The sequence below is a fragment of the Scyliorhinus torazame genome, chromosome 16 (genome assembly GCF_047496885.1).
Source record: "Scyliorhinus torazame isolate Kashiwa2021f chromosome 16, sScyTor2.1, whole genome shotgun sequence".
NCBI lineage: Eukaryota > Metazoa > Chordata > Chondrichthyes > Carcharhiniformes > Scyliorhinidae > Scyliorhinus > Scyliorhinus torazame.
Genome location: NC_092722.1, coordinates 94,641,435 through 94,659,129, shown reverse-complemented (window position 1 = coordinate 94,659,129; position 17,695 = coordinate 94,641,435). Strand labels below are relative to the sequence as shown.

At 50.9% G+C, this 17,695-nt stretch overlaps 1 protein-coding gene across 1 annotated transcript in view; it reads right to left on the bottom strand.

Moving 5' to 3' along the window:
* supv3l1 (SUV3-like helicase) overlaps positions 1 to 17,695 on the bottom strand; it is a 287,161-nt gene that overhangs the window by 265,514 nt on the left and 3,952 nt on the right. Inside the window, exon 2 of the mRNA XM_072478761.1 lies at positions 17,254 to 17,331. Coding sequence (XP_072334862.1) covers positions 17,254 to 17,331 — 78 coding nt within the window. The remainder of the gene's footprint in view (positions 1 to 17,253; positions 17,332 to 17,695) is intronic.

Below are 17,695 nucleotides of genomic sequence, written 5' to 3'. Positions count from 1 at the left end.
AATGCCTCATTTACTTTCACCGCACTCCGCACCGTAGTTCCCCTTCCATCCTTGACTCCACCTATCTCCCTCGCTGCCATCCTCTTACGGAGCTGGTGTGCCAGCATCCGGCTCGCCTTCGCCCCATACTCATACGTCGCCCCCTGTGCTTTCCTCCACTGTGCCTCTGCCTTCCCTGTGGTCAACAGGTCGAACTCCGTCTGGAGACTTCGCCTCTCCCTGAGTAGTCCTCTTCAGGGGCCTCTGCATATCTCCTGTCCACTCTTAAAATCTCCCCCACTAACCTCTCCCTTTCCCTGCCCCCTCTCTTCTCCCTATGAGCCCTGGAGATTAACTCTCCCCTGACCACTGCCTTCAGCGCCTCCCATACTACCCCCACCTGCACCTCCCCGTTGTCTTTGGCCTCCAAGTACCTTTCAATGCCCCCCCGCACACCTCCTCATCTGCCAGCAGTCCCACATCCAACCGCCACAACGGGCGTTGGTCCCTCTCCTCTCCCAACTCCAGTTCCATCCAGTGCGGGACATGGTCTGAAATGGCTATGGCCGAATAATCCGTTCCCTCCACTTTCGGGATCAGCGCCCTGCCCAGAACAAAAAAATCTATCCGGGAGTAGGCTTTGTGCACGTGGGAGAAAAAAGAAAATTCTCTGGCCAGAGGCCTGGCAAATCTCCACAGATCCACCCCCCCCCACCCCCCCCCAATCTGGTCCATAAACCCCCTGCACCTTGGCCGCAGCCGGCCTCTTTCCAGTCCTAGATCTGGAGCGATCCAGTGCTGGGTCCAACACAGTGTTGAAATCCCCACCCATTATCAAGCTTCCTACCTCCAGGTCCGGAATGCGTCCCAACATACGCTTCATGAATCCAGCATCGTTCGGGGCGTATACATTTATCAATACCACCCACGTTCGCTGCAACCTAGCGCTCACCATCACGTATCGACCTCCATTGTCCGCTATGTTCTTGGCCTCAAACGACACCCGCTTCCCCACCAGTACTGCCACCCCTCTATTCTTCACACCAGCCCCGAATGGAATACCTGTCCAACCCATCCCTTTCTTAACCTGACCTGGTCTGCCACCTTCAGATGTGTCTCCTGAAGCATGACCACGTCTGCCTTCAGTCCCTTTAAGTGCGCGAACACTCGGGCCCTCTTAACCGGTACATTTAAGCCCCTCACATTCCATGTTATCAGCCGGATTGGGGGGATTCCCACCGCCCCTCCCCCCCCCCCCCCCCCCCCCCCACCGACTAGCCATCTCCTATTTTAGGCCAGTCCCGTGCCCGCGCCTCCCGCACCCTCCAGTCCCCCAGATGGGGAACCCCCGCCCCGACCACCTCTTCCATTTTCAGTTCCCCCTCGGCCAATGCAGCAGCAACCCTATTTTCCCCCTCTCCCCCCCCCCTCCCGCTAGATCCAGATCTAGCTCTTTTGCTCCCCCCATAATACTTCTGTAAGTCAGCTGACTCCTGCTTCCCCCGACTTTCCATTGACCCCACCCCCCGTGTGGAAATCCCCCCTCCCGCCCTTCCCTAACGCGGGAAAAAGCCAGCGCTTTCCTGAGCCAGCCCCGCCCCCTACGGCGCAGCTCCTGTTGCGGCCTTATCCCAATTCCCCCATCCCCGGGTCTCACCTCCCTCCAGCACCGGCGCCCACATTCCCCACAGTCTCCCCATCAAATCTCTTCTCCCATCCCCATCCATCGTCCCACCCGTAAAACATTCTTTACACATATTCACAACCCTGTATACATTCGACATCTCCCCCACAACCACAGACACTCAGTTTGAGTCCAATTTTTCCGTTTGGATAAAGGTCCAAGCCTCTTCTGGCGTTTCAAAATAGTGGTGTCGAACCTGAAATGTGACCCACAGTCGCGCTGGCTGCAGCATTCCGAATCTCACCCTCTTCCTATGCAGCACCGCCTTGGCCCGATTGAAACCAGCTCTCATCTTTGCCACCTCCGCCCTCCAGTCCTGGTAGACTCGGATCACCGCATTCTCCTATCTACTGCTCCGCTCTGTCTTGGCCCATCTCAGGACACACTCTCTGTCCGCGAAACAATGGAACCACACCACTATCGCCCTCGGCGGCTCGCCGGCCTTGGGTCTCCTCGCCAGGACCCGGTGAGCCCCTTCTAGCTCCAGGGGGCTCGGAGAGGCCTCCGCACCCATCAGCGAATGGAGCATCGTCCTCACATACGCCCCGGGATCGGCCCCCTCCACCCCTTCAGGGAGACCCAGAATCCGGAGATTCTTCCTCCTCGACCTGTTCTCCAGGTCCTCGAATCTTTCGGCCCACCTCTTGTGCAGCGCCTCGTGCGCCTCCATCTTCACCGCCAGGCCCAAGATCTCGTCCTCGTTGGTTTTGTCCCTCACTTCTCGGAGCTCTACCTCCTGGGCCTTCTGGGTCTCCTTCAGCCCCTCGATCGCTGTCAGCAGTGGCGCCAGTACCTCCTTTTTAAGCTCCACCACGCAGCGCCTGAGAAATTCCTGCTGATCCGGCCCCCATGCTGACCGATCTCCGCCCTCCGCCATCTTGTTTTTCCCCCCTCGTTTCTGCCGCTGCTCCAAAGCCACTTTTTCCCCCGTTCCACTTCTGGTCCCCTCCATACACGACCTTGCTCTCACCTTCCCACACGGGAATCAGTCGAAACATTTCCGTTGGGGCTCCTCTGGTGAGCCCAAAAGTCCGTTCTAGCGGGAGCCGCCGAAATGTGCGGCTTAGCTCCGCATCACCGCAACCGGAAGTCCCGTATTCACCTATGTTGAGCGTTGCGGGGGCTCTTGTAGACTTCGCCATTTTCCAGACACACTGGTTGACTGGATCAAATGAAAGATTGTGGGAATTCAAGAAATCGATTCCCAGAATGAGTTCTGCTGTGTGGGGCAGATCGACTAAAACTACGGGATGCTTGGTGGTAATGTTGCCGATTTGAATGGGTACAGAGGCTGTGATGTGTCCCTTCTGTGAGTGGCCTGTAAAGCCGCTGAGGGTGATGGTGGCTGTAGTGGGCCACGTGTCTTTTTGAAACATGGTGGAGGAATTTATTGTGGTGCGGGACCCTCCTGTGTCCCATAGAAACTCGATGGGCTGTCCCCGAATTTTCGCTGCAACTACCGGTCGTCCGGACCTATCCCAAAGGGTGTCGCAGACCCAACTGGGGGAGCCCAAACACCGTCAGTCCGTTCCGGTCAGGTCCGTCTGATCTGAACGGGCGCTAACACTATGAATGGGCTCTGTTGTCTGTGGCTTTCTAAGGGCATTGCACTCTCTTGCGAAGTGTCCCAACTGTCCACAGTTGTAACACTCCTGTGACTTGGGTGGGGTGCTGTTCTTTCCTTCATTCACCCATGCGGGGTTCTGGTGTGTTGTAACTGCCTGTATATCTGCGTCGGCCTGCTTTTCCTCGGGGTTTTTGACTGCGGGTTTGCTTTGTATAGATTGCTCCCAAGCGCAGGACAATCTTTTCACTACCCACTTTTCGTTATGGGCCTCCTCTGAGGGATCATAACTCGCGCAAGCTTTCTGCCCTGTTTCTGTGGCATGGGAGCTAAGGGTGCAGGTCCATTTGGCCATGTTGTCTGGGGACAAATGGGCGTGGTCTAAGTCTCCAAAGACTGCTGCAAAGTGGATCCACAGGCGCCCAGCAAACGCTGTGGGGTGCTTGGATTTCTTTTGCCTGCATTTGTTGAGGCCATCTACGGGGTCGCCCCGGTTAAACCCGATCGCATCCAGGTATGCATTTCTGCAAGGTTGCCTCCTCCTACATTCTGTGGGTCGGGAAGGGCTGCTGCTACTGAAGGATCTAAACTTAAAACTGTGAGCTTTACATGTTCTCGCTCATCCAGGCCGTACATGGTCGCCTGATGCATTACTGTGGCAAAGAAATGGTGGGGGTCTGAGGTGGGGAGGAACGGTGTGATCTTATCGCACGCGTCCCGTATTTGGGTCACTGTTAAGTGGGTGGAGTATAGAAATTCCGCATTGTCCGATGTGGCTGTGCGGTGAGTGGTGACTGGGTTCATTGGAGCCTTAACTATCTGCTCTGTGGGGGGTTGGGGCGCTTTCCTCTTTTGTGGCTTTCCCTGCGCACATGTTCCCTGAACATATCTCTGCGCTGTTCTGTTTAATTCTTCCCAATCAGGGCCATCTTCCTGATCTAATTTTGCTCCAAAGGTTTCCTGGAAGCCTTTCTGAACTGAAAGCAGCGATTGCAGCTCTGCAATCTGCTTCCGGTACTTTGCGTGATCTAGCGTGCTTTGTCTTTGCTCTGTGGTGGCAGCATGGAGTGCTCTTAATGCTGCCTTGAGGTCACTACACTGTTTCTGCAATGCTTCTACCTGTTTTTCGGTTTCTTCACGTACCAGGACTGCACGTTGCGTGTCCTGATAGGCCTTTTCATATTGAGACTGGAAGCTGCTTAAGTGCGCCAGACAAGACTGGTGAGCCCTTTGGCATCATCCACCTCTCCGTCTTTTGCTGCCAACTTCCTTCTCAATTCTAAGTTCTCTCGTTCTACCTCGCTTACATCGACCTTACTCATTCGATGTATGCCCGCTACTTCTTTCCGGAGCGTCCTAATGACCTCCTCTGTGCCTCGCAATTGTGCCAAGCAGGACACGATTGCCATCGGCTTGCGAGCTTTCCCTAAGCTCTTTTTGTGGATCTCGCTCAGGTTCTCCCACCAAATATGTCCTATACTCCCAGAACCTGATTCCTCATTATCACAGAAATCATTCCTTTCCCTTTGAGATATTTCCTGACCTCCCAAATAGGACATTGTCCCACTCTACTGCTGCTGGTCGCTGCGATCGCAAATTCCTCTGGGTTCATGAGGCGCTGCATTGCCTTCTTTCCTATCCGAGTGCTGCTCTTCAAATTTGGGACAAGCGTATTAAGGCGGTGCTGTTAATACGGGTACGGCTTTCGCTACTTTCCGATATACAAACTCCCGACAGTTTTGTCGCAACTAAAAAATCTATCAGTTTTACTTTATCGCCCTGTTAGTTACACATGCATACACACACTCCCGAATTATGAGTATTGATCATAGCTGATTGAACGCTTGTGGTTCTCTGTTCCCAATTGGATCTCTAATTCAAATTCTTGGGTTCTCCCGGAGTGGTTATGCCACTTCCAGATCGGGTCCCGTCAGGATGTCGCAAAATAATCTTGCTAACTTTCTCCTTGGTTCAATTGCTCGGTTGTATTACCTTTGCTCTCAAGTCGCCAGGTATCTTTATGACACCGCCACGAGGTTCAAGTCTGAGTAATGATCAATAACCCAATACACCGATTAGTAAGATTCAAATCAAAGCACATTTATTATACACAGTAATCACTACTCATGCACAAATTCTACGTCTAAGCTACTTCTACAACTAACAGGCCTATACTTAACTTCAGACTGGCCCACCAGGTCAGGGAAACAAATGGCCTTTCGTTCGGGTTCTGAGTCTGCGGGATTTGAAGTTGGTACGGATTGGTAGCTAGGAGCGCCTATCTCGTAGCGAGCGTTGAATTAGACTTACTTTGTTCGGTGGTCAATGTTGGTTCATGTTGCAGGACGAAGAGGTAAAGAGGGCTGAAGAGAGCAGAAGAGCGCGAGTTGAACTTGGGGCTTAACTCTTATAGTCCCCAGGGGCTTCCCGCCTTTCGGGGCGGACCCTGTACCTTGACCAAGTGATTGGACCTTGTCCCAATCGCTTGGTTCGATTTCTCCAATACTGGAGCGGTTCCCTGATCGATGGGCGGTCTTGAGGTGCTCGTTCGCCTCCTTTGTGTTGGCTCCTGCTGGCACCGAGGAGTCTGGCTTTGCTTTGTGTGTCCAAAATGTTACTTATTGTTCCCGGGGATTGCTCATCAGTATGCAGATGGCTGCTATATAGTTATGCTGATGGTCGCTGGTATCAAATGTTGTCTGGCCTTTGCAGAGGTAAATACACAGCAAACCTTTCCCATCAGCCTTTGCCGTTCGCCATTTTAAATCGGGAGCGGGCCAATTTAGGTGGCTACAGTACACCGAGATCTCTCTGCTCATCCACACAGTACACCGAGATCTCTCTGCTCATCCACACTACCAAGAATCTTACCATTAGCCCAGTACTCTGTCTTCCTGTTATTCCTTCCAAAATGAATCACCTCACACCTTTCTGCATTAAACTCCATTTGCCACCTCTCAGCCCAGGGCTGCAGCTTATCTATGTCCCTCTGTAACATCCTTCCGCACTGTTTTTATAAAATTTTTTATTAAATAACATTAATAATGACATCAACATGGTATAATAAACATTTCCCCCCCCCCCACCCCCCATCCCAATCTTCACACACCCCAACCATACAAGTCCGGCCCTCCCCCCATGGAATACTGCACCTGCTGACATTTTAATTTTCCACGAGAAAGTTGACGAACGGCTGCCACCTCCGGGTGAACCCGACCATTGATCCTCTTAAGGCGAACTTTATTTTCTCGAGAATGAGAAACCCAGCCATGTCACTAACCCAGGTCTCTACACTCGGGGGCTTCGAGTCCCTCCACATTAACAAGATCCGTCTCCGGGCTACCAGGGAGGCAAAGGCCAAGGCATCAGCCTCTTTCGCCCCCTGAACTCCCGGCTCTTCTGACACTCCAAAGATCGCTATCTCTGGACTTGGCACCACCCGTGTTTTTAGCACCGTGGACATTGTCTTAGCAAAACCCTGCCAAAACCCTCTAATCTTCGAGCATGCCCAAAACATGTGACATGATTTGCTGGGCTTCCCGCACACCTATCCTCTACCCCGAAAAACGTACTCATCCTAGCCGCTGTCACCTGTGCCCGGTGGACTACTATCAGGCTAAGCCTGGCACATGATGATGGAGGTATTAACCCTGCTTATGGCATCAGCCCATAGACCCGCCTCTATCTCTCCTCTTAGCTCGTCCTCCCACTTGTTTCCTCCGCTTCCGAAAGCTCCTGGTAAATATCTGAAACCTTCCCCTCTCCCACCCAGGGACTGGAAACTACTCTAGCCTGTATCCCCCGTGGCGGCAGCAACGGAAAGGCCGGCACCTGTTTTCTCAGGAAGTCTCGCACCTGCAAATACCTAAACCCTTTACCTGCTGGCAATTCAAATTTATCCTCCAAGGCTTTCAAGCTGGTAAAGCTCCCATCTATAAATAGATCCTCCAGCCTTCTGGGGAGGAACGTCATTTTCACGGTCTGTACCCTCCCCGCCAGTGATAGCAGGAGCATGTCCCATCTCTTAAAAGTCCCCTTCCATTTGTTCTACCAGCCAGGATAGGTTTAACTTGTGCAGTGCCACCCATTCCCGGGCCACCTGGATTCCCAGATACCATTCTACAATGGTAGAATGTTCCCTACCATTCTAAGCAGCAGCTCCCCCAGTCTCTTCTCCTGTCCTCTTGCCTGGATCGCGAACATCTCGTTTTTCCCCATGTCCCCATGTTCAATTTATACCCCGAAAAATTGCCAAATTCCCCCAGGATTCGTATTACTTCCCCCATCCCTTCCAACGTGCCTGAAATATACAAGAGCAGGTCATCTGCGTAAAGTGAGACCCGGTGCTTCACCCCCCCTCCCCCCCCACCCCCGAACCAGCACTTTCCAGTTCCTCAAGGCTCTTACCACCATGGCCAATGGCTCGATGGCCAGAGCAAACAGTAACAGGGAGAGGGGGCACCCTTGCCTCGTCCCTCAGTGTAGTTTAAAGTATCCCGACCTCAGCCGGCTCGTACGCACACTCGCTTCTGGAGCAACCGCACCCAGTCAATAAAGCCCTCACAAACCCAAACTTTCCCAGCACTCCACCCGATCAAAAGCCTTCTCCACATCCATCGCTACCACCACCCCCACCTCCTTCTGAGGGCATCATAATAACATTCAAAAGCCTTGGAACATTGGTCTCGAGTTGCCTGCCCTTTACAAATCCCGTCTGGTCCTCCCCTACCACCCCCGGGACACAGTCCTCTATCCTTGTGGCCAACATCTTAAGCTAGCAGTTTGGCGTCCACATTCAGTAGAGAAATTGGCCTGTATGACCCGCATTGCTCCGGATCCTTCTCCCGTTTCAGGATCAATGAAATCAAGGCCTGCGACATTGTTGGGGGGAGGACTGCCTTTTTGCTTGCTTCATTAAATGTCCTCACCAGCAGTGAGCTCAATAGAACATAGAACATAGAAAATACAGCACAGAACAGGCCCTTCGGCCCACGATGTTGTGCCGAACCTTTGTCCTAGATTAATCATAGATTATCATTGAATTTACAGTGCAGAAGGAGGCCATTCGGCCCTTTGAGTATGCACCGGCTCTTGGAAAGAGCACCCCACCCAAACTCAACACCACCACCCAACACCAAGGGCAATTTGGACATTAAGGGCAATTTATCATTGGCCAATTCACCTAACCCGCACATCTTTGGGCTGTGGGAGGAAACCGGAGCACCTGGACGAAACCCACGCAGACACGGGGAGGACGTGCAGACTCCGCACAGACAGTGACCCAAGCCGGAATCGAACCTGGGACCCTGGAGCTGTGAAGCAATTGTGCTATACACAATGCTACCGTGCTGCCCTTGAGAACAAATAAATCTACACTATATCATTTTACCGTAATCCATGTACCTATCCAATAGCTGCTTGAAGGTCCTTAATGTTTCCGACTCAACTACTTCCACAGGCAGTGCATTCCATGCCCCCACTACTCTCTGGGTAAAGAACCTACCTCTGATATCCCTCCTATATCTTCCACCTTTCACCTTAAATTTATGCCCCCTTGTAATGGTTTGTTCCACCCGGGGAAAAAGTCTCTGACTGTCTACTCTATCTATTCCCCTGATCATCTTATAAACCTCTATCAAGTCGCCCCTCATCCTTCTCCGTTCTAATGAGAAAAGGCCTAGCACCCTCAACCTTTCCTCGTAAGACCTACTCTCCATTCCAGGCAACATCCTGGTAAATCTTCTTTGCACCTTTTCCAAAGCTTCCACATCCTTCCTAAAATGTGGCGACCAAAACTGTACACAGTACTCCAAATGTGGCCTAACCAAAGTTTTGTACAGCTGCATCATCACCTCACGGCTCTTAAATTCAATCCCTCTGTTAATGAACGCGAGCACACCATAGGCCTTCTTCACAGCTCTATCCACTTGAGTGGCAACTTTCAAAGATGTATGAACATAGACCCCAAGATCTCTCTGCTCCTCCACATTGCCAAGAACTCTACCGTTAACCCTGTATTCCGCATTCATATTTGTCCTTCCAAAAAACCTCACACTTTTCAGGGTTAAACTCCATCTGCCACTTCTCAGCCCAGCTCTGTATCCTATCTATGTCTCTTTGCAGCCGACAACAGCCCTCCTTACTATCCACAACTCCACCAATCTTCGTATCGTCCGCAAATTTACTGACCCACCCTTCAACTCCCTCATCCAAGTCATTAATGAAAATCACAAACAGCAGAGGACCCAGAACTGATCCCTGCGGTACGCCACTAGTAACTGGGATCCAGGCTGAATATTTGCCATCCACCACCACTCTCTGACTTCTATCGGTTAGCCAGTTCGTTATCCAACTGGCCAAATTTCCCACTATCCCATGCCTCCTTACTTTCTGCAAAAGCCTACCATGGGGAACTTTATCAAATGCCTTACTAAAATCCATGTACACTACATCCACTGCTTTACCTTCATCCACATGCTTGGTCACCTCCTCAAAGAATTCAATAAGACTTGTAAGGCAAGACCTACCCCTCACAAATCCGTGCTGACTATCCCTAATCAAGCAGTGTCTTTCCAGATACTCAGAAATCCTATCCTTCAGTACCCTTTCCATTACTTTGCCTACCACCGAAGTAAGACTAACTGGCCTGTATTCCCAGGGTTATCCCTAGTCCCTTTTTTGAACAGGGGCACGACATTCGCCACTCTCCAATCCCCTGGTACCACCCCTGTTGACAGTGAGGACGAAAAGATCATTGCCAACGGCTCTGCAATTTCATCTCTTGCTTCCCATAGAATCCTTGGATATATCCCGTCAGGCCCGGGGGACTTGTCTATCCTCAAGTTTTTCAAAATGCCCAACACATCTTCCTTCCTAACAAGTATTTCCTCGAGCTTACCAATCTGTTTCACACTGTCCTCTCCAACAATATCCCCCCTCTCATTTGTAAATACAGAAGAAAAGTACTCGTTCAAGACCTCTCCTATCTCTTCAGACTCAATACACAATCTCCCGCTACTGCCCTTGATCGGACCTACCCTCGCTCTAGTCATTCTCATATTTCTCACATATGTGTAAAAGGCCTTGGGGTTTTCCTTGATCCTACCCGCCAAAGATTGTTCATGCCCTCTCTTAGCTCTCCTAATCCCTTTCTTCAGTTCCCTCCTGGCTATCTTGTATCCCTCCAATGCCCTGTCTGAACCTTGTTTCCTCAGCCTTACATAAGTCACCTTTTTCCTCTTAACAAGACATTCAACCTCTCTTGTCAACCATGGTTCCCTCACTCGACCATCTCTTCCCTGCCTGACAGGGACATACATATCAAGGACACGTAGCACCTGTTCCTTGAACAAGTTCCACATTTCACTTGTGTCCTTCCCTGCCAGCCTATGTTCCCAACTTATGCACTTCAATTCTTGTCTGACAACATCGTATTTACCCTTCCCCCAATTGTAAACCTTGCCCTGTTGCACGTACCTATCCCTCTCCATTACTAAAGTGAAAGTCACAGAATTGTGGTCACTATCTCCAAAATGCTCCCCCACTAACAAATCTATCACTTGCCCTGGTTCATTACCCAGTACTAAATCCAATATTGCCCCTCCTCTGGTCGGACAATCTACATACTGTGTTAGAAAAGCTTCCTGGACACACTGCACAAACACCACCCCATCCAAACTATTTGATCTAAAGAGTTTCCACTCAATATTTGGGAAGTTAAAGTCGCCCATGACTACTACCCTATGACTTCTGCACCTTTCCAAAATCTGTTTCCCAATCTGTTCCTCCACATCTCTGCTACTATTGGGGGGCCTATAGAAAACCCCTAACAAGGTGACTGCTCCTTTCCTATTTCTGACTTCAACCCATACTACCTCAATAGGGTGATACTCCTCGAACTGCCTTTCTGCAGCTGTTATACTATCTCTAATTAATAATGCCACCCCCCCCCCCCACCTCTTTTACCACCCTCCCTAATCTTATTGAAACATCTATAACCAGGGACCTCCAACAACCATTTCTGCCCCTCTTCTATCCAAGTTTCCGTGATGGCCACCACATCGTAGTCCCAAGTACCGATCCATGCCTCAAGTTCACCCACCTTATTCCTGATGCTTCTTGCGTTGAAGTATACACACTTCAACCCATCTCCGTGCCTGCAAGTACTCTCCTTTGTCAGTGTTCCCTTCCCCACTGCCTCATTACACGCTTTGGCGTCCTGAATATCTGCTACCTTAGTTGCTGGACTACAAATCCGGTTCCCATTCCCCTGCCAAATTAGTTTAAACCCTCCCGAAGAGTACTACAAAACCTCCCTCCCAGGATATTGGTGCCCCTCTGGTTCAGATGCAACCCGTCCTGCTTGTACAGGTCCCACCTTCCCCAGAATGCGCTCCAATTATCCAAATACCTGAAGCCCTCCCTCCTACACCATCCCTGCAGCCACGTGTTCAACTGCACTCTCTCCCTATTCCTAGCCTCGCTATCACGTGGCACCGGCAACAAACCAGAGATGACAACTCTGTCTGTCCTGGCTTTTAACTTCCAGCCTAACTCCCTAAACTTGTTTATTACCTCCACACCCCTTTTCCTACCTATGTCGTTGGTACCAATGTGCACCACGACTTCTGGCTGCTCACCAGCTAACTCCCCCTTAAGGATCCTGAAGACACGATCCGAGACATCCCTGGCCCTGGCACCCGGGAGGCAACATACCTTCCGGGAGTCTCGCTCGCGACCACAGAATCTCCTGTCTATTCCCCTAACCATTGAATCGCCTACAACTATTGCTTTTCTATTCTCCCCCCTTCCCTTCTGAGCCCCAGAGCCAGACTCAGTGCCAGAGACTTGGCCGCTAGGGCCTTCCCCGGTAGGTCATCCCCCCCCAACAGCATCCAAAACGGTATACTTGTTTTGAAGGGGAACGGCCACGAGGGATCCCTGCACTGTCTGCCTGTTTGTTTTTTTCCCCCTGACTGTAACCCAGCTATTCTTGTCCTGTACCTTGGGCGTGGTTACCTCTTCTCAATCACCCCCTCTGCCTCCCGGATGATCCGAAGTTCATCCAGCTTCAGCTCCAGTTCCCTAACACGGTCTTTGAGGAGCTGAAGTTGGGTGCACTTCCCACAGGTATAGTCAGTGGGGACACCGGTGGTATCCCTCACCACCCACATCCTACAGGAGGAGCATGTAACTGGCCTAGCCTCCATCCCCTTACCTTACAGAATATAGCTGCCCTGTGGACTAACTAGATCTCCGCCCTCCGACCCTGCTCCCAGTCAGCTACACTTTCTGTAAACTCCTGGCTCTCTTTGCGGAAATGTCGGAAACAAAATGAAAGGAGCACCTTACTCCCTCCTCACCTAACTCCCTCGGTCACCAAACTCTCGCTATCGCACTCAAATGCACCAAATTCAGCACTCCCTCGGTCACCAAACTCTCACTATCGCACTCAAATGCACCAAATTCAGCACTCCCTCGGTCACCAAACTCTCGCTATCGCACTCAAATGCACCAAATTCAGCACTCCCTCGGTCACCAAACTCTCACTATCGCACTCAAATGCACCAAATTCAGCACTCAGTGCAAACAAAGTCTGCACTGTAGGGGATCACTTTTATACTGTGAATCTAGCCTCTGAAAACTGGCCTAATCCAATTAACTAATTAACAAGCTCCAGCTGCAAGTGCCTACAAGTAGAAGCCTGTTTAAAGCTTATTGAAAATTCACCTTCTTCTAAACCAAACAGCAACTTTTAAGTTAATTAACTAAATAAAAGAAAGACTAAACTTTAGATAAAAATGAAGCCTTATACTCCCTCGGTCACCAAACTCTCACTATCGCACTTAAATGCACCAAATTCAGCACTCAGTGCAAATATCTCTGAAAACGTCTTATAGAATTCCACCGGATAGCCGTCAGGCCCCGGGACCACTCCCGACTGCCTGCCCTCCAGCCCCTTATTTCCTCAATCTCAATTGGGGCTCCCAGCCCTTCCACCAGATCCTCATCTACCCTCGGAAACCTCAACTGATCCAAAAATTGCCTCATTCCCTCCACCATTTTGCTTGCCTTTTCCCCATACTCATAAATCGCCCCCCCGTGCCTTCCTCAACTGTTCCACCGCTTTCCCTGTGGTCAACAGCCCAAACTCCACCTGTAACCTACGCCACTCCCTCAGTAGCGTCCGGGGTCTCCAAGTATCCCGTCAACCTGGAGTATCTCCTCCATTAACCTATCCCTCTCAGCCTGCTCCGCCTTTCTCTGTGGGCCCATATCGAGATTAATTCCCCGCTGACCACTGCCTTCAGAGCTTCCCAAACCATCGCTGCGGAGACCCCGTGTATCATTTGTTTCCAGGTAGTTCTGGATGGACTTGTTAACCAGCCCACAGGTCGCTTTGTCCACTAGCAACCCCACATCCAGTCTCCACAGCAGGCGTTGCCCTCTCTCCACAATAACCCATAGATCCACCCAATGCGGGGCATGATCCGACACTGCGATTGCTGAGTACTCCGTATTCACCATTAGCGTCCTGCTCAGAACAAAAAAGTCCGTATTAGCATCCTGCTCAGAACAAAAAAGTCAATGCGAGAGTATACCTTGTGCACATGTGAGAAAAAGGAAAACTCCTTTGCCCTTGACCGTGCAAATCTCCATGGGTCTACTCCCCCCATCTGTTCCATAAACCCCTTCAATTCCTTTGCCGCAGCCAGCCTCCTCCCTGTCCTGGATTTTGACCGGTCCAATTCCGGATCAATGACTGTATTAAAGTCTCCTCCCATGATCAGGTTACGTGACTCTAAGTCTGGGATCTTACCTAAAACCCACCTCATAAATTCCACATCGTCCCAATTCGGAGCATATATGTCCATGAGTACCACCCGCACCCCCTCCAGCTTCCCACTCACCATTATGTACCTACCCCCCTTGTCTGACACGATTCTCCCTGCCTCAAATGCCACTCGTTTGTCGATCAAGATCGCTACACCCCCTGGTCTTTGAGTCCAGCCCTGAGTGGAATACTTGGCTGACCTACCCCTTTCTCAATCTCGTCTGGACTGTAACCTTTAGGTGTGTCCCTTGTAACATTGCCACGTCTGCCTTCAGCCCCCTCAAATGCGCAAACACGCGAGCCCTCTTGACCGGCCCATTCAGCCCTCTGACGTTCCATGTAAATCAGCCTGGTCGGGGGGCTTCCAGGCGCCCCCCCCCTGCCGACTAGCCATCACCCTTTTTAGGCCAGCCTCTAGCTCGCGCCCTCCGCCTCCCCGAGCCCCCCACGGGCATTCGCCGTTCCCGGCCTCCCATTTGTCCCCTAGTAACAGTTCCTCCCGTCAGCAAAGCTCCCACCCCCCCCCCCCCCCCTCTCCGTCCCCCCCTAGCAACAACACTAGACACCCATGACAAAATACACATTTCTTTACCCGTCAGTCTGGCCTCAATAAAAGTCGAGATGGATTTGCAGGTACAGCATTAGTTATTTTATTTAGCTTGCAAGCCTGATTCATTTCACAGCGGCATAGGACACATCCAGTCTCCTACACCCCGGATAGCGAATGGACAAAGAGACAAAGGGATTTCTGCAAATCAATTCAAATGGTATCAAGTTTCACATACACGATTCCCATAGGTCATCCGATACCCCTCCTGACCTGGTCATACATTCTGATTGGCTCACTTCTCATCCCTTCCACTGGCCCCCTTATTACCCAGCATCCTTTTCTCCTTCTTTGGTGGACACACCTCCTCCTTGCTTTGCCATGCGGTCTGAAATCCTTTGTCTGTGAACTCACCAGAATGAGACTGGCCTACCTCTACATTACAGTCACTAATATCTCTAAAGTAACTATTTTATATCACATTCATCACCCAACCCCCCAAGTCAAGCTCCAGCTTAACACCTGTTCACCCCCCACTGCCCTTCCAAGAGTCAGCTGGCCCATGCTGACTTGATAGCGCCTGCCCCTGGCACCAAGCAGTCTGTCTCCCCATTGTTCTCTCCCCTCTCCCCCTACTTGGACAAACATATTAAAAGCATCACATTCCCCAGTAAACAAACATCAGGAGAAAAAAAGTGAAGAAACAAGTCCCTTTAGAAAAAAAAGACCCAAAAAACAGAACCAACCCCAAAGCCCATCCCCCACTCTAACCAGCAACCTGCAAGACAAAGTTACCTTCAGCCATCCAAACAGCCTCTTATTACACATAGCACTACTTATACAACCCAGCACAACAAATAGCCACCACAGTACTTCTCCAAGGCTTTGGTGTCTTTTAATTCGCCTCTTTTATTTAATAAAAGTCCATACTTCGTCTGGTATTTCAAAGTATAGGGTGTTAGTGAGACCACATCTGGAGTATTGTGTTCAGTTTTGGTCTCCTTACTTGAGACAGGACGTACTGGCACTGGAGGGTGTGCAGAGGAGATTCACTAGGTTAATCCCAGAGCTGAAGGGGTTGGATTACGAGGAGAGGTGGAGTAGACTGGGACTGTACTCGTTGGAATTTAGAAGGATGAGGGGGGATCTTATAGAAACATACAAGATTATGAAGGGAATAGATAGGATGGATGCGGGCAGGTTGTTTCCACTGGCGGGTGAAAGCAGAACCAGGGGGCATAGCCTCAAAATAAGGGGAAGTAGATTTAGGACTGAGTTTAGGAGGAACTTCTTCACCCAAAGGGTTGTGAATCTATGGAATTCCTTGCCCAATGAAGCAGTAGAGGCTCATTCATTAAATGTTTTTAAGATAAAGATAGATAGTTTTTTGAAGAATAAAGGGATTAAGGGTTATGGTGTTCGGGCCGGAAAGTGGAGCTGAGTCCACAAAAGATCAGTCATGATCTCATTGAATGGTGGAGCAGGCTCGAGGGGCCAGGTGGCCTACTCCTGCTCCTAGTTCTTATGTTCTTATGTGTGACCCACAGACGGGCTGGGTACAGCATCCAAACGTCACCCCCTTCTTAAAGAGGGCCATTTTTGCCTGATTAAACCCAGCTCGCATCTTGGCCAGATCCGCACCCAGGTTCTAATTCTCCCACTTGCTGCTCCTTCCCTTCTTGGCCCACCGCAGAACGTGTTCCTTGTCCAGGAATCGGTGAAAGCATACCAACATCGCCCTCGGCGGCTCGTTCGCTCGGGGCTTCTTCGCGAGGGCTCAATGCGTTCTATCCACTTCCAAGGGCCGAGGGAACGCCTCAGCCCCCATCAACTTCTCCACATGTCCGTCACATAAGTCCTCGCATCCGATCCCTCACTGCCTTCAGGGAGGCCGCCAATTCTAAGATTCTGCCTGCTGAACCTGTTCTCTAGGTCCTCCTGCTTCTCCTGCATTCTTTTCTGGCGGTCGTTCATCATCTCCACCTTGGTCTCCAGCACGGTTATGGATTCCTCGTGCTCGGACACCTTTTTCTCCACCTCCTGGATCACTCGCTCGTGGGTCTCTTGATTCTGCACAACTTGATCAATCGAAGCCTGAATCGGGTCCAGCGTGTCGTTCTTCAGCTTGGCAAAGCAATCATCAAAAACCTCCACCAGCTGCCCCGTCGACCACTGTGCTGTCTCCCAGCGGCCCTTGCTCTCCGCCATGCTTTCCCGCGTTACCGGCTCTGCTCACGTCTTCCTCCTTATAGGACTTTGTCTTCTCACACGACCACTTCTGGTTCAATTTTCCAAACATCGGAGGGGGATTTCTCCTCACTGTCTCACTCTTCACCGATTTATCCCATAAAATCCAGAAAACAACGGGGGGGGGGGGGAAGGTCCAGAAGTCCGTCACAGGAGGGAGATATGATGCAACCTACTCCTCTATGGCCGCCACCGGAAGTGTCAGAAAGAGAACTGACCATCACACTCTGAACAGAGAGAGAAAACTGACCATCACACTGTTAACAGATGAGGGAGAGAACTGACCATCACATTGAGCATGTTAATCGTGGTGTATAATTAAATAGTGGCTTGAGTGTATGCACTAAAAAGAGCTACAGCGGATCAGAAATAGTTGGAGAATATAGGTAGTCACTTACCGTCCAGGCCATTCTCACTGCCCAGTCTCTGCAGTTCTTTCTGTTTGTAGAACTTGTTTAATACTCTGAGAGCCTCACCTGGAAAAAATAAAAAGGTAGATGTTAAAGTAGGGAGTGAGGAGCTAGTGTTTGGCCACAGCATGGGCTATGGTACAACCTGCTGGAAGCAGCTTCCATCTCCACTGGACAGCGTCCATCACTGCAAGCCTCTGCGTTCCCACTCCCCACAACCCTAATTTACCCCAATCAGACAAACTCTCCCCCACCAGTTTCCTCAAACCCCACTGTTCGTTCACCCAAAGCTTCCCCTCAACTATACCTATTGCCCACTCACGTCTTCATCGTCATTCCGCCTCACTCCCTTCCACCCATTGGACCCTTCTCTCAGCCTCACTCCCATTTCCCCACACCCCCCCCTCCCCCTCACCCCCCCTCCCCCACA